Source organism: Biomphalaria glabrata, chromosome 13, assembly GCF_947242115.1.
Source record: "Biomphalaria glabrata chromosome 13, xgBioGlab47.1, whole genome shotgun sequence".
NCBI classification, from domain to species: Eukaryota; Metazoa; Mollusca; class Gastropoda; family Planorbidae; genus Biomphalaria; species Biomphalaria glabrata.
Window position 1 is genome coordinate 26,619,185 of NC_074723.1, and position 18,563 is coordinate 26,637,747.

Genomic DNA, 18,563 nt, shown 5'->3' on the forward strand with positions numbered 1-18,563 from the left:
TTCATAATATCACTTTTAAAGCATTACATTAAAAAAAAATTAATCATCAGGTGTGTTATTTTCTAATAACACAGATGTCTGGGTAATACATATTGCTATAACTTAGCCAAATAACCTCAACGAAAGGATTATGAATTAACAAAATAGAATGTTTAATAACCAAATAGGAAACTAGATCTAGAATTACACTAATCACATCACAAGCGTCGTTTTCATCTCTAATCATCGGCCATCTTGACTTCCTCTGTTCTCTATCGTGTCCTCTGGTACACAATGTCGCGCCAAATGACAGTGCGTAATGTAGAGTCATAACACTGCCCCCTCCTTAGTTATGTTCGTCCCGAACATGACCAGATTTTCGCTAGGGCTGAAGAATTGTCAGTGCAGATGAAGTTCTGGCAAGAAAGTTATAGTCCCACTGGAGGCCAGGTCATAAACACACTGTCATTTCAAGCCATCTCCAGAAGGTAGGCATGTCTACACATGTCCATTAACCACATTATCAGTGTCCAGTTTCCGCTGAAATTGATTCATCTTTTACTCTGCTTTGTGAAGGCAGACGTACACACGTTTGTCAAGTCCAGACCTGTTGATGGTTTTTCTGGTATTTGCATTGTTCATTCGAGGTGCCGCCCGTACAGTTCTTATTAAATTTCTGTCTGCAGTTAGTACTGGTAGCCAAACAGGAGTATTGGACACAGACCCAACGTTGTCCGATTTGGTCATGCCCATTGAAGCACTATCAAGGGCATCGAAAACAATAGTTTCACTCTGCCTGTAGGTCACTCTTCTAGTTTCTTCATCTAGCGTTTTCTTTTCGGGTCCGTGCTTATCGTTGAAAAGGTTGCCACTTTCTTTATCTTGAAAGCTAGACGCATCTGATGTGTCATTATGATCATCGACGGCGCTGCCACCACCAACACTTTCCTTGTAACTACCCCTATAGCCACAACAGTGATTGGTTGATGTTTCAATCTCCGCTCTTCTAGGATGTAGCTGGCCTTCCAGTTCGATCCACTTCAGTTTGTCCCTTTTATGATACCTGTTTACTGACAGATTAGACCACTTTGGTATGGTCGTATGTTCGATTCGTTTCACCTGAATGCCTTCCACACCATCATCAAGCAATGGGAACTCTATGTGTCCATATTGTAAAGTTCCACTTCCAATGTTTAGAGATAAACTGAATTCCTGCATAAAATCCAGACCCAGGATGCAATCGTCGACAACATTGGCGATCAGAAAATCATGACTAAATGGTTGACTTCCTATTTCAAAATTAAGCCGTACCTGTCCTAATATAGGTAACAGTTCGCCACCTGCCGTTTTAAGAGTAGAGCCATTCACTCGTATTATTTCCCGATCACCAATCAGACTGGGTCCAACTATCGATCGCGTAGCCCCTGTGTCCAAGAGGAACCTATAAGAACCAGCGCCAATCTTTCCCTGCACTCTCAAGGTTCTGCTTTGTTCTAACACTCTGAAAGGAGTCTTTATTCTCGGGGTTTCGATTTCCTGGGCTGCCCGTTCTTGCTCCCTAAGCCCGTAGAATCGTAGCGGTTGACGTTCCGATGCACAGCCTTGGCCTTGGAACAACATGTTACAATTCCTCCGTAAATGACCTGGAGTGTTACAATTCCAACAACGAAAAGTCTTTTTACTACGCCTTGAGGTCTGATAATGTTCCCGTTCATTTAAAGCCTTTTCCACCATTCTTCGAATCCGCCTCGGCAGATCCTCCTCTTCCGCCACATTTAACGTCCGACAATAGTGTATGCTCCTCGCTGAAACTTCGGCCGCCTCGTAGGACAGGGCATAGATGAGGGCTTCGTTGATTTTCTGTTTTCCGCTTATTCGGATGGCTTTCTTAAGTTCCGAATCTCGCACTCCATCTATGAAAGCATCTGTGACCAGAACATCCAGAAGTTCCTGTGTTGCCGATGGGTAGGCAAGACGGGCGAGACGTTCCACGTCTGCTGCTAATTCCTGTAATGTCTCTCCGTTTTTCTGTTGTCGATTCTTTAATTGCATCCTGAAAACTTCCTGCAGGTGTTCATTGCCGTATCGTAGTTCCATTGTTTTGACCATGGCATCGTAGTCTGTCCGATCCGTCATAGTCTGTAACAATTCGGCTGCCTTGCCTCTGAGTGCCAACATGAGACCAGTTGCCCTATCTGCCTTGGTAACCCATCTGTTGACTTGCGCCGCCGCCTCGAATTGTAATCGAAACGCCGACCAAGACACAGAGCCGTCAAACACCGGTGGTTTAATCTTCCCCGTCATTTCAGTCACAGTGGCTCCCACATCTTCTTTCTTTTCCAGCTCCGCCTTCATTTCATTTCGTAATTGTTGAATTTTAGAATCAACATCTCCCACCATTTGGGACCTTAATTCAGCGACCTCATTTCTTAATTGTTGTTTGAAACTGTCTATGCCATTTTTCAATTCGGTCACAAATGATTTTATAGAGCCCAGTTCATTACCCATTTCTTTTTTAAGTTCATCCTTTAATGATTTCATGTCTTCTTTCATCGAGTTCCCTATGTCAGTATTTGTTTTGCCTTGTTCTTGCATCATGTTCCAAAGCTCCATCATAGTCGGTTCTATTTCAGACTCATAGGTCTCCGGGTCCTGTTCTTCCTCTATCATGCTTTGCCTAAGACGCTCCATAAGTGCCTCCTTGTTGCCGCTCACCTTCAGCTCTCTACCTCTGAGTTCCTGCCTAAGTTCCTGTAATGACAGTTGACTAAGTGTTTTCTTAGACGCCATCTAGTATTAAAACGTTGATCAACTAAAATCAAAACTTATGTTGATTTACCCGAAAATGGACTCGTTCAATGTCCCATACATAGATCTAGACCATCTTCTCCCCTTTCGTTGAGGATCCCACTTCTGACACCAATTGCTATAACTTAGCCAAATAACCTCAACGAAAGGATTATGAATTAACAAAATAGAATGTTTAATAACCAAATAGGAAACTAGATCTAGAATTACACTAATCACATCACAAGCGTCGTTTTCATCTCTAATCATCGGCCATCTTGACTTCCTCTGTTCTCTATCGTGTCCTCTGGTACACAATGTCGCGCCAAATGACAGTGCGTAATGTAGAGTCATAACAATATCAACATTATTTACTAAAGGCCCATGATACACCTGACCTAAAGTGAAGAACCTCTATTATAGGCTGGAAATGAGAGCTATGCCCTTGTTTAGTCCTCATTTTGAATTGTGGTTGTTGGTTGTTTGTAATTCATAACTCCTTTTTTTTTCTAATTATTATTTTGTATAGTTCAACTTTCTTGCATATAGCATACTCTGAGCACTATGGTTGGATCTCTTTTGTGAACCAGTGGGGGGGGGGGGGGTATCTGGGAGCTCTCTTGATAGGTACTGTAGGTAGGCAGGTATTTATGCTGAAAAAATCTAAACCTTCCCTTTTATCTGCTCACCAAACAATGAACACATTGTGGGCAGCCTCTAAGTTTTTTAGAAAATACCAACTCTTATAATCTTGCTTATATTGTTTATATTTAGAGATCCTATAGAAATTTTAGTAATGAAATGGTAATCGTTTTTCTTCAATTGAATGCATTATTATTTTGTGTGGATCTTTATATAAGATTTTGTTTTTCTTTGTATGGTTTAAAGTAATTTATGTCCAATTTTGCTATACAATAGTGGTTCTCAACCTTTTTAGCTTGGTGACTAATTTTTATGATTCTACACAACCATAATATTTTTTTGTTTTGTAGCATAAGTCACTGTGCTTTTGCTAATATTATAAAATTGTAATACCAATGTAACTATTTGATAGGTATTGCCAAAGCCGTATTATTAATAAAAAAAACAACAATGTGTAATTATATTCTTCAAAGATATATTTCTCCTTACAATTAAATTACAAATAAATGAAATCATAATGATATTCATTTATTTACTTTTCTATGTCTTAATCACCATATTCATATTGAATAGTTATGAGATAATTTTGAAAAGCATTTCGGAGCACGGATAGTAATGAAGACATAGTAAACTACATTATCCCTACAATATTGTTACAATAATCTGAGCTAACTTCTATTTCATCGAATTGAGAATTCTGGGAACATTGTTTGCAAGATCACAACGAATGTCATCTTCTGCATTAAGTCTACTTCTGTATTTTGACTTAATAACTAACAGGCTTGAAAATGATGTTTTGCATAATATATTACTGCAAATGGAAGAAGAAGGCATAACACTGACAAATCAGGATATGACAGCAAATACTTGATCATGATTTGTGTGACAGACATTAAAGAAAAATCTTTTTTTTACTACATCACTATTCAAGAGAAGTCTAGAAACTCTGGAATATCTTCAACTTTGGGAATGGACTTCTGGCATGTGCAGATGGGATGTCAGGTAGATTTAGAAAGTAGGAGGACATTTTTTCCCATGCATGCTCAAATGTTCAATGTCATTTTCTTCATATGGATAAGTTTGGCAACATGTAAATATTATTTTGTTACTTTGTTTGCCAATTTGAAGTTCCATTTGGAAAGATCAATCAAGGCTACATTTGATCCTTGCAGTGACATTTTTCATAGCTTCTTGTGACGGTGTCGTTACTAATATTCGTTGATCAATCACACAGTGAGTTCCGATGACTTTGGTGACTCATTCAGTACCCAATATTGAAAAATCAAAGAACTTTATTACAAATGACACACTGGAATATTTCAATTCCTGCTTTAACTATTGAACAAAAACCAAACCGTAAATTAATCAACATATTTTCTTTTCTTAACTTTCTTTTGTTTGAAATCCATTTTCCTGAGTTGCTGCAAAATGAAAGCATAACCTTAAATAGCAATGACTATATAACAATGGCATATTATTTATTAACTATATTTCACTTTGTTACTATGTCACCTTAGAAATAATGTCCATGATTCCACAATGGCATAACGTTGTTATACATTAATTTACATTAATTTAATCTTAAATCTGAAATCATTCTAATCAGTTGTCTGCAACATCTATTTTCGAATGATTATAACAAAATAGTAACTTCTGATGGAAAAACTTTGTACAATGTCAAGTCTTACGTGATAGAATAGAGAAAAAAAAATCCAGATTTTCGATGGTCTTAAGCAAACCCTGGCAAATTTCATTTGACCCCCAAGGGGGTTGCTACCCACAGGTTGAGAACCCATGCTATACAAAGTTTAGAAATCTGTTTATCTAATTAAACATTACCTAAATGTTTGTCATTTTTGACAAATCCTACAGAAAAAAAACTGTAATAATTTTAATCCTATTAATTTTTCCAGGAAGCTCCCAAAGAAAAGAAACAAGCAAAAGTGAAACCAATGTCAGCATCAGATGAACGTATGGTAGATAATGCCATTGAGAGAGCTAGAGAACTTACGTCTTATAAGATGAGTGATGCGCCAAGTCCTCCAGTCAGTCCAGGAGAAAAAAATACATTCTTTGAAGAAGAAACCCACGGCCTAATTTCTAGGTTGAAAAATTCAATCAAACGAAGTAGTCCTAAGTCTGAACATACCAGAACTTTTTCTGATGATTTAGGTAATAAAAATAGTGTGGATGACATTACTCCAGAAGCACAGCAAGCTTACAATATGCTTGTTGTTAAAGGATCATTTAAAGAAACATCAACAGATTTACACATTGTTTTACATGATAGTAATAAAGAAAGCTCACCAAGTCAGACATCTAAATCTTCTCAAGAAGATTCTTCCTCTTGGCATGATATAGACAAGTATAGCTCAAGTCCTCCAAAGCATTCAATACCTCCACTAGCAGCTAATACCACACAACCTATTCCTTTATCAAATAAGCCTGTAATATCAGCACCACAACTACAGAGTAAACCTGTGTGTGTAACACAACCTAAGTCTCACCTGAGTTCTGCTCCTGTGCCAGCACCTAGACCTGTCAAATCTGAAAGTGTTAAGAAATCAGAAATACCAGTTCCAAAGCCTAGGCCAGAAATTCAAAGAGTAGAGCCCACTGTAAGACAGTCAGTTCCTGCTTCCCCTGATATCCCATCCAAAAGTGAAAGACGTATTGAAAGTCATATTCCAGTGTCCACATCTAGGGACTCGAAAGAAAAAGAACGTGAAGAGTTGAAAAAAACAATTGAAATTGTTCGCATGGAGGACTCTTCAAGCTTAAAAGAAGAATTGAGCGATAAGGCCTCTTTTGACCGCTCATCTCAGCGGTCTTCACAGAGGTCATCTTTAGAGCCACCAGATAATATTTCAGAAAATGCGGAATCTGATCAGAGAGCAGACTGGGACCATAGTGAATGTTCATCAGACAGCAGTAGGCTGGGCAGAGATTCAGAACCAAGAACCTTCCCCAATTCCACATCAGTAGAGCGCAAGGATTCTTTTAACAAAAAACAAGGATCCACATTGCTTTTTGAAGAAGATTTAAGTGAGCCTTCTCCACAAGAGATTATGTTAAAGCTAAGGGAGCGCAGACTGAATCGTCACATGGATCATCAGAAAGCTTTGACTGAAGGGGAAGTTTCCACTGTTGCTACCACATCTAGACCTCGACCTTCAGCACGTGAACCACAAGGTATACCAGGCAGATCTCCCAGTGTTGATAATGAGGAATGTGCCACAGGAGAAGGTGGAGCAGAGGAAGTAGACACCAATCCTTTGCGCATGCTGCGTGGAGGAGCCATCCCTATTCGCACCGCTGGAAGAGGTACTGCAGGTACGAGTATCAGTGGCATTCCAGGGTCCCTGACCCTTCGTGTGCCAAGACTTAATTTTAATAGCCATCTTTCCAGAGCTGAATTTGTTGACCAGCATCACAATGCAAACAACAATCTTCAGGACTATGATCACATTTCTCAAGATAACATGGTAACTAATAATGGAGATAGTGCTGCTGTTGAAGTAACTGATAGGAAACTAGCAATAGTTGATTCTCAGTCTTTTTCAATCTTAGAGCCAAACAACTTGTTACAAACTAATACTAGCGTAACAGAATTAGAGACTCACTCACTCACAGTGTTATTAAATTCAAAAAGCTCTTATCCAGTGGTTGAAAATTTAAGCCTCAAAACAGCTGAAATAGAATCATCTACTCCTCCACCCCGCCCACCACCAAGACACTGTCAATCAGTATCTGATAATCATTCTTGTGAACTCCCCCTACCTGGACAGTTGTTTAATAATAGCACAATAAGTCAAAGTACTAATGAACTTCCTCTACTTCCACCTAGGCACCCCCAGCCAGGGAGCACACCTCTTAACAGCCGCCCTAGAGAAAGAAAATATCCTCTTCTTATTAGTCCTTCTTCCTTGCAACAAAATCTTGACTTTCAACCTCCAGAACTGCCACCATCAAGAAAATCTACTTCTTCCATTCCCCATTCTCCAGTAAAACATTTACCTTCTGTGTCCGCTCATAATCGGCAAACATCTAAACCTCTGCCTCCCTTACCCTTGTTTTCATCTTGCATTACTTCCAATAGTATTTCAAAACCTGCAGTCAAACATTCTTTGAGTGCACCATTAGGTCAACCTGAACTCAGAAAAGGTCTGAGTGTTCACTTTGGTAACTCTGTTGATACTTGTAACAGTTTCTATGACTTAGGTTTGCCCCCAGCCTATGACTTTTCCGATTCCTGTCCAGATGATTCTGACTGCACTGCTGACTCTGAACCTACACATATGTTTCTGGACCCTCACCATTCTCCACCTGTGCATGGTTCTTCTCTTGAAGAACCTACCCATGTTCCTCTTTCTTCATTGTCTTGTAATAAGCATTCATGGACCAACGCTTTCGTACGTCCTTCACCTCTTACCTCTAGAGCAACTTTTCCAACTAGAGTATTTGAAAGAAGCTTAAGCTCTGGTCATGATGTGAACAGTTTTACTCTACTAGATAATCAAAGTCCTCCTGCTGATTTACCTCCCGCACCACCTACTCCTTCTTATAGAGAAAAGCTTGGCCTGGATTTCAAAAGACCAAAGGTATCAAGAAGTATATCCCACAATCCTAGTCAGAGCACAATCCAGAGCTCTCACCTTGTCGGACATAGCACATCTTTTCCAAAATACAGAGTGCGATCTGCTAGTGATACATCTCCTCTTCTTACACATTCATCATCTCAGAATGCCTTCTGTTCTTTCCTTAATAATGAAGTTGATGATGATGATGATGCTTTTTTTGCAGAAGCACCTTGTTACCCACATCCTTATTCCCAGACCCCATTTCATCCAATAATTACAAACTCCACTGTCACTCCGCTTATCTCACTGTATCACACATCAACTACTGGTACATTAAAGCTAGTCACAGAATCTGAACAACTCCTTTCTTCCCGCACATCTCATAAAGTGAGTCATAGTGTAAGGAGTAAACTCAATTTGCATAGTAACAAGCATGTAGCAGCGAATTCTGGTTTTCCGATGAATCTCTCAGATGACATCAGCTCAAAAGAAGTTCCAACTGCTCCTCAAAAACAGCACAAAAGTACCAAGGCAGCTGCAGCAGTATTTTTTAAGTTCCCTTGTGTGAGTGCCTCCACTAGCAGCAATGAAGCTACATCACCACCAACAACAGCAGCACATTTACCTTCTAATCTAGACTGCAGTCAGCCAATATCTCCAAATGACTATTCCAGCAGTTCTGATGTCTCACCTTTAATGTTTACAAGTTATAGCAATGCCTCCAGTGCCAGCTATGAAGACTTGAGACAGTTTGCTCTAGATAGGTAATAGGCCTGTCTAAAACCTGCTCTCCCTGCCCAGCATTAGACTAGTCCAATCTCTTTTTTCTCTTTTACTGTACTCATTTCAATGTAAATAGCTCTATAATAATATTTAACTTCATTTTCATACCACTGAGTTTAACATTAACTTTTTGGTAACAATTAAAGCTATAAAATGCACTAACCTTTATTTCCTGCCATCATTTCTTTGTTGCAAATATTAAACTGCTAAAATTTAAATGAAGCTTCACTTTAGGTAATTATTGTGCCTGTATTAGTAATAAATAGAAATGTTTTATATTTTAGTTTTGGTAGTTTCAGGTTGAGGCTGTTGACATTTGAAATTTTTAAAATACCAGCATGTTTCAGTTTTATGCTTGCTTTTTATATGTATTTATTAAAAAATAGAGTATGACCTATTTTGGTAATATGTGCCTAGAATCTAAATTTTAACAAAACTTTACCAAGCCTGAAATAAAAGGTCTATGTCTCAAATATTTGTAATCTATTTATAAAAATGGGCACATTGTTATTATGGTTGAAAATTGTTTTTGCTAGTTTTGATATTAATCCCACATTTCTTTCTGTGTTATTCATTATGTTATGTATGAAACCACTAGGACCAGGTATTTTGAACACTTTCTCTCCATAATTATTGTCCACGTTCTGATGGAATTAATCATTTTCCTCAAATTTATTTCACTACCCTTTTCTGATTAAACTTTATTAACTTTTAAATTTTTATCAGAAAATGTTATACTAGATATAAAAATAAAGGGGAATACATGCCATTTTTAGATAAAGTAAAAAAGTAAAGTTCCCCTTTCAGACCTTGTGGTCTATGGATAACACTAAAATAAAATTTTATTTTTTATTATGGAATTTAAAACTTACCCACTGTGGACAAGTCTCTTTAGAACAAGATCTAGGCAATTTTTTATATTTTTTTTGGTAAAAAACACATTGAAAATGAAAAAAAAAAAAAATTTCCAAAGGGAAACAATTCAAGATTAAATTATAAGCAATTAATAACATTTTGGGAGTAAAGAACAAAACAACTGACTTTTTAAGCATAGCTGATTATATCGTTAATTAGGCTGTAAGAACTGGGTAAAATCAACAATGGTATCGTCGATTAGGAGAGAAATCGTTATGCATTATAAATTCAATAGAAATGAAAAAATAAATTATTTCACATTACTTACTGAATTGAATAAGTATGTAATTGAATATCTAGATTGCTTTTTAACTTAAAGAAATGCATTGGATAACTTAAATTGAAGAAGGACTTACAGTCAGTTAGGTCCCCTGAATGCTTGTTTGTTTGTCCTCTAAATAAATTCAATATTGAAGTAGTTAAAAAAAACTAAAAATATGCTTATTATTATTACTCTGTAATCAATATGCCATAAACTATAGCAAATTGTGAGCAGTTCTGTTAATGTATTAGTGTGTGCTCTTGATTAGGCTACTAGGTGATGGGGAGGTAGTAGGACAACTAACTAAAAATACTAATACTCTGGCTTGTTTTTATCCTGCCTATCTAGCATGTTAATTTCAATTACTCAATTTTCTTCAAAGCAGATTCATCTTGATGAAGCATGATTTGTTTTCTTGACAACATTACTGTATTGCTGTTTAGAGAAGAATTCATTTGCTTGTGTCAACCAGTTCTGATTGGATAGTTGTGCATTTCTTGAACTCTTGAGCCATCTTTCATTCTCTGGGCTAGTTGTGCTATCCATCCTTCTTGTTTTAAATCACTCAAATTTTTTGTTGCGTTACAATTAAAACAGATTTATAGAAAATAATTATACAGAGCAATGGACTTTGACCTATTCTATACTAATTAACTATCTATCCAAGATATTATTTTAACTATACTGTTTTCTTTACTGGATACAATTAGAGAACTTTTAAAAAAGTATCAGTAATCGTCTAAATTGTATTCTTAGAATTATAAGAATAATATGTACTGTTTCATTACAGCCAGATGATGTCTAGCTGCTTTATATTTCATTTAGATCTATATACTGGGTAGTAATTATTATCTCTGGTGCTGTGCTCTCTTTATCAGAATTGTTTTGTTTGTGCAGTTTGATGTCAATAGCGTATTTAGTTTTTTCAGGGTATATATCTGTTAAATCACTTTTTTGTTGAAGTTCTTAGTTTATGTTCAGTTCTTAGTGTGTTTAGGTTTTTTTTAGCTAAGCCCTTGTGTGTTTAGGTTTTTTTTTTTACAACTTAGTCCTAAATTGAAGGTTAAGCCATGTTAGTGTAAAGATTCTGCAGCCAGCATGTTTGACAATTAGCTTATTTTTAATTGTTGTTCTTCCCTGTAGGTTTATTCTGTTGTAAAACTAATTGTATTCCTATTTACATTAATCTAAGACGATTAACATTCATTTTATCTCCTGGCTTCTAATGTGAGAATTATCATTGCTTGCTTTATCCATTATGTGTTTCATTTCTTTCATTTCTTACCTTTATCATGGGCACTATTGGGAGAGCAGGCAGGTAAGTGCTACTTTGAAATCTAATAGGCTGCGTCAGAGACACTTGTTCAGCAGAATCTGCTTTGAATACTATTGTTAATAACCTTTTAAATTTAATTGTCACTGTCCATGCTGGATTAGGTACATGCTATTAGTACTAACTTCATTGTTGCCTGTACTTTGAGATTTATTCACAATACAAATAGTAAACAATAATGTACATTTCTGTCAAAATCTTTTAGATTGTTTTTAATGTAAAATATAAAGATATTTCTTAATTCTCATTCATTTTATATCTACTCATTAAATAGTTAATTCATTGCAGAACATACACATTTTTTAACAATATTCAATGTTGATACTGATTATTTTATGTAATTACTTTTTGGCTTGTTTTTATCCATTGCCAATTGATTGTACTGTGTATTTCAGGCAGAAGAATTGCCAAGAGATAGAGACCTTGCTCAAACTATTTCCTGATCAGGTAGGCACTTGTTAAAATACCCCTTGAGATTACTCTTGAACAATTTTCAGGAAGTCATTTAATTCAAAACAAGTACCGGTACCAAGGAACATACAAAAAATTTTTTTTCTTAAAAAAATTATTCTTATATAATGCTTATTATTTTTGTAAGAGTGATTACTTAGTATTAATAACTAATGAATGATGGCTTTTAAAAAAAAAAGGAAATTATTTTAACACCCACCCCCCCCCCCCTAAAAAAAAAAAAAACTTGTTACACCCATGTATAAATCTACCTAGAGTATGCAAAATTCTCATTTGGTAATATATATATATCCAGAATTTTAGACATTAAAAGACAGTTGTCTAGAATACTGGATCTAGTTAGAGGTATAGTATTGATATTGTTTATTAATAAATTGTACATGTGTATTAATTGTCACAAAATTATTCTAGCTGTCCAGATAATAAATAAATACTACATAAAAATCAAAATGTCTGAACATCTTTTTATTTATTCATTTCTTTTGCTGAATACATTATTCCTACTGACATGTAGACCGAATTTAATTTTAACTTTTTCTTTCCTAATTGACGATACCATCGTTGATTTTACTCCATTCTGCAGCCTAATTAATTTTATTATAGCTATTTTGATTAATTGTAAAAAGATAAAATAATTTAGCACCAGGTGTTCATAGTGAGATCAGCTTTCTGAAACTATTGGCTAAATCAATGATGCAACTGTCTTCTACTTTGCTTTCACATACAGTCTTAAATGGTCATTTTAGTTTAGACATCTCTTTAGATTCTCCATTCCTCTCAATAGAACCTCTTTCAATGACAGGCCCGTTCATTCTTTTATGTTGTCTTCCCATCGCTCTCTCTGTCAGCCTCTTCTTTTTCCCGGTCCTGTTTCCTGAAGGAAGGTCTTTGTGAGCCCAAAAGATCTTGTAATTTGGCCATAGATTTTTAGTTTGCATTTGTTTATTATACTTAGCAGGTCATTATGGGGTCCATTGGCTGTAGTAACCCTGTTTCTAATCTATTCTTTTGTGATGTGGTATTTAAATATGATACCTAGGAACCTTCTGTAGCATCACAATTCCATTGCTAGGATTCTCCTTTCTAGCTCAGCAGTCAGCCTTCAAGACTCACAAATGTGGCCATGACCAGGGAGCCCATCAGTCTGATTTTTGAGGATTATGCCTTTGTCTTTCCATATGTTTTAGTTTTGCAAGTGCTGTTGTGGACTGTGCAATTCAGGCCAGTAGTTTGGTTCCCTCATCTGAGACATCTACTGACACTTGTCAACTTTTCACCTACAATTCTGATGCCTCTTTTGGCATTTATTTCCATACCATATGCTGCACAAGTCTTGTCTATGCAGATCACCAAGTCAGCTTGTCTTCTTCTGTGCCTGCTAGGCCATCTATGTCATCCACAAAGCACAAGTTAATAATTCTTCCTCCAATGCTTACAGTACCTTCATTGCACTCAAGAACATCTTCCATTATCCTTTCAAGGAAGATATTGAAAAGTGTTGGTGTAAGTAGGCAGCCTTGTCTCACTCCAACTGTGTTTTGAAACCAGTCTCTATGTTATTGTTGAAGTGTACCGCACTGGTGGCCTCCTTGTAGAGGTTCTGGATTACTTTAATTATGTTTTAATTTATGTTGTACTTTTCCATTGTTGCCCAGAGTGCCCCATGCCATACTCTTATTTAGACTGTCAAAGGTATAATGAGGCTAAGTCAAAACTACATGTTATAAAAGTAGTATGTTTAATTGAAAATCGTATCAAAATTCTTTTTTAAAAACATTTCAATCAATATTTCATTCAATGTTAATAGTTAGAAAATATATTTTACAATGAGCCATTGATGCTTTTTCCATTGTGATCTTAGATGCAAATTGTTTGTATCAATGTACAAATCCATGAATGAAGCTTGAGTTATTAATGAAAAAGTATGTGACCTTTTTAGAAAACTTACCTCACCTGAAGTTTTTTATTTTAAAGTGGTGTCTTTTTATGAAAAATCTGCTTGCATAGTTAATTTTAAAAATTAAACGGTTCATTTTCGGAAAAGAAAAAACTAGCTATTGCATCAGAACTTTGAATGATCTAAAATATCATGATGTCCAATTTTCAATTTCTTTTCTAGTTTCTGAGTTATAAATGGGATGGCCTTACGGACAGACAGACCACACAAAACTTTCGGCTTTTCCTCTTTCTGGGGCCACTAATAATGGTTGTTTGTAAATTGTTGTATGATGATCGATCATCCACATTTTCATTTCTTCAAGTGTCCTACATAAACGGGGAGTTTGTTTTTTTACTTTCAATGATACAGTGGTGTGAGAATCTGACTTCAAAGATAGCATAACTACTGGACTAGTTAAGCATAACTACTGGACTTGTTAAGCATAACTACTGCAAATTTTTTTTTTCTAACCAAGTTGAATTTTATGGGGATAAAAAGATAAACAACATTTAATACAAATTTAGCAAAGGGTTGTGGATAAATAATTCATTTGTATGATGTATGATATAAAAACTTTAATTTGGACCTAAAACTTATTTTCAAAGAACTAGATTCAAATGAAGAGAAAAAAATGAGAGCAACTATAATGACCAAAATTATGCATAGTTGGGTCTAAACAAATGTCATAACTTGTGCTAATACACAAATATTATTGTTGGTAGGTGACTGTGGAGGAATGCTTGAAAGCCTTAGAAAGTACTCAATGGGATGTGAACAAGGCCAGCAAATATTTACAACTCAAGAGACTTTTTTCATTAGGCCTTGCTGATGTCCATAAATGTAAGCAGGTTCTAGCAGCTTGTGGCTGGAATCTTCAACAGGCAGCAGAAAGTCTCTTAGAGTCTTGTAAAACTTCTGCCAGTTCCCAAGTGACTTCATCTACTTCAAGACTAGACATGTTTCATTTCCCAGCAGCATCAGGTTCAGCTAGTCCAGATATTTTAGATGTGTGATGATGTTTTCTAGTTAGACAAGATGTTGTTAATGCTTTATTTTTCTTATTTATTCTTGATGACTCATGTTGGGTTTTTCCCTGCCTCAATCAATGAGATACCATGGCATGCAGTAGATGATATACAATTTACATTAGTATAAAAATGTTTTGATTTCAAATAGTCAAATATTGGAAAGGACCACATTTAATTTTTTGTTTGTTTGTTTGTTTTGCTCAGTGACCATATAATTTTGTCATTAAAAAAGCGTGCATAAAAAGTTGTTCTATGGAAACCTATTGAAGCTGTCACATAATGTATATATCATGTATATTAGTATTTGTAACACCTAATGTCTATATGTGTTGTTCATAAATGTCAGATTCTATTTTAATTGTTGGCATAGTTCAGCTAATGGGACCTTACATTAGATCATGTAATCCTATTCTATCTATGGCTCTGATGTATGTCTTGTTTGACATTACTTTGAGAGAACATAATAGATAATCATTTAATTTGTGGCACTGACTGGAAACATAGTTACTTCAAGTAAAAGTCAGTTTTGAGAAAACAAAACAAAAAATGTGATAGCATAATGTAAAGAAAGCTTTAGGGTTGTAACTTAGTCTCCTCATTTTGTTGAAGAAAACAAACACATGGTTAAGCCATCTTAAGGGAAAGGATCAAAATAAAAGCTGAAATGTCTTTTAATGTGTTTTTGTTGTCCCTTCATTCAAACTTGCTGAACTAGAGGCAGAGATTAGGCCAGAGTATTGTTCCATTATGTGGTTAAACATCATTAAATATGAGAAACACTTATTTATGTTTTATGATAGTCTTGTTAACAAAAAAGTATTTTATTTCAGTTTTGTTACTTAAGCAAATTTATCTGCAACAAAACACTTCAAGCATGCAAAAGAGATTTTAATGAGGTTTGCCTTACCTTTGACTAATAGACAATTCAAATAAGAATTTACACCCTGCTTGTATATTTTTTCTCAAAGTATGCTTCCAGCTACTGCTATAGGATCAAAAAGTAAAACAATTTTGAAAATAATTTTGCTTTCAATAAGAATGAATGGATTGAGTGTTTTAGAAAATTTCAGTGGAAATAATTACATTTAGCAGAAAAGGTTGTTAACCTTAATTGAGATGATCTCTAAAGCTTTTTTTTTTTCCTTTTCTGATTACCACTGTCTTTTGAGAATTTAGTGCTAATTTAAAATAGGCACTCTCATACATAATTATAAGCAAGCATTCCTTATTTATAGCCTTGAAGGAACTCTAGTTGAGGGGGGAGAAAAAAAGTCTTGGTGATATTTGATATTCAGTGTTGAACATTTTAACTTGAATGTATGCAATTTGTCAAATTAATTATTTAGAAATATTCATAGACGTTTTTAATATGCAGACTTCTTATGGAAGGAAATTAGATATTTTGTTCCAAAGCTAGTGACTAAACCTCCTATGAAAAGCTAAACTGAACTTTGAAAATGATCATTTAATGATTTGTATTCACTAAGACAAAATTATCTTGACTTTTTGTGAAGTACATGAATTGAAAACCTTGCAGCCTTCTCTTGTATTAAATTATATTTCAATAAAAACAAAGCCACATAATAGAGAAAGAATAGAATCTCTTTCTTGTCATTATTTTCACTTGTAAATAACTTATTTAATTGTCTCCTTTATTCATGTTTTAATTAATCCACTACAAAATAGGTCATTTTGAAATTGATACTTTTTGAATAAGGAAATTTTATCAAAAACAATATCCATCTAGCTTATTAAAAAGCAGAAATGGTTTCTATTGTAAACTCTTGCTATTCAGTTTTGATTTAATTTCAGTATATTTTCAAAGACTTCTATCAGGATCACAATGTAGGAGGGGAAATAATGTAGAAATAAATGTATGTGTTCATTCATTTTATTGAAAAAGGTTTTCTATGCATTTGAGATTTTTACAACTTTTGAAATGGACAGTTTTCTAATAATTTCATCCTATCTATGAGCCACCTTAATATTCTTGTTTATTTGTATTCCCAAAAGATCCATCCATGGCAATGGCTTTTTATTATTTTTATATTTTCAATGATGACCAGTCATTATAGAGTTATTCTGGAAAATATGTCTAAAATAGTTCCCTAGTTATATGTTAATACATTCTATTATGTTACATTAACATATTAAGTGCTACATGAAAGAATCTAATGGTTTAAATTCCTGTGGTAACTAAACCACTTCCAAAAAATATAAATGCCTCACCAATACATGTACATAGATAAACAGGAAGTAGTTGCCATCTTGGAGGTTATTACATGGTAGTTGGCATATCTGGATCTTCAAAACATCTTGTACGTTATTGCAACAACATTAAAAAAAACTATGCTTTGGACAATATAAGAAGAAAGAAATACATTAGAATGTGTATGTCTGAAGCATTTTAAATATTTCAATGCTTTAAGTGGACTGTATTGTTAGATTTTCAGCATTAAAAGCTCAATTATTATATTTTATCCTGATGAAATTTGAAAAAGAACTCTCCATTAATGAAGTTGTAAAGTTCTAGAGCATAACAAATTTGTTTACAAAACCTTGTTGGGCTGTGAAATACAATGAGTGGTGTGACATATCCTATTGATGTGATTAATATCATTCACAGACATTTTTCTGATGTATTTGTTGTTGTTCCTGTTAACTGGATTCAAGTTTCACTATCAGGTTATTTTGCACAGAATTCAATAAACTATAAACTACTTCAAACAATTCTTTTTAAAAAAATCTGAATTTGCGTGTTATCCTGTGTAATGATTACATTTCAATAATGAAATGGATTTATGAAATGTAACCTAGAGCATGCTTTAATCATTCTAGTGTATTTTCTGTGTAACCTTTGTGCAAACATTGTGCTATGTTCATAACTATTTGATTCATTTTGTTTACTTGCTTATAAAATGTTTTTAAAATAACTCATTTTTAAATATCATATTTTTTAGGAGAACTATTGCAACTGTTGTATTTATTTTTTTTTAAATGTCTTACAGATTCTATGAGAAATTAATTAACTGATTGAAAACGATCAGATTGTCTTCCTCTTATTACTAGTACTCTAATTATTATGAAACCTTTTTTTAAAAAATTCTAGCTGTTAAATTATTATTATTATTATTATAGTTTGCTGCTGTACTTTATTGTTTCATGCATTATTAACAATCCCATTAAGAAGATTACTGAAACATTAGATTAGATCACACAAATTTGTGTTCACTTTGGCATTACATTTTATTTCTCATTGAATAGAGTACAGTGAATCCAAGACATTGAATTCTAGTTGTGAATTAGCTAAAAGTAAAGTACCGGTAATGGTAGTTTGCATTTGAAAAATGTAAATATTTTATTTTAAGCACTACTAGAACACACTATATTTAATCCCACCTACATAGCAGGAATCTGAATAGATAACCAGATGCAGATGCTAGGATTCATGAAGAATATAAAGAACAAATACTGTTAGGGATGGAAATATAGTGGAACACTTCTAAATATCAGCAATTAATTTCAAAATAATAAACTCTTTGTTACAATAAACTCATCTTATCTTATAAATGTTCATTCTTAACAGAGGATAATTACTTTCTAATTTCTAGGCCAGTGCTCTAAATCATTTGAACTAGTTCTTATAGTGCTATTTGTATATGGCTTATTTTTAACATGTAGCTTTTTTGTTGTCTAATATAAAAATAAAGTATATTTTGTGACATGTCAAGGGATATTTCTGAGTACATTTTTTTCTATGTTTAAAAAAAATACTTAAAGAAAATAGAAACATTCAATGATTTCAATCAGGGGCGGACTGAATGTCAAAATCGGCCCTGGCTTT

General features: G+C 34.5%; 1 protein-coding gene across 1 annotated transcript in view; it reads left to right on the plus strand.

Annotated features, from left to right (window-relative positions):
- The window catches only part of LOC106061634 (uncharacterized), a 139,471-nt gene extending 121,022 nt beyond the window's left edge, over positions 1-18,449 (plus strand). The window contains exons 16-18 of the mRNA XM_056007392.1: positions 5,322-8,752; positions 11,677-11,728; positions 14,414-18,449. Of these exons, the coding sequence (XP_055863367.1) occupies positions 5,322-8,752; positions 11,677-11,728; positions 14,414-14,704 (3,774 nt within the window). The 3' untranslated portion in view covers positions 14,705-18,449. The remainder of the gene's footprint in view (positions 1-5,321; positions 8,753-11,676; positions 11,729-14,413) is intronic.
- Positions 18,450-18,563: the final 114 nt, after the last annotated feature.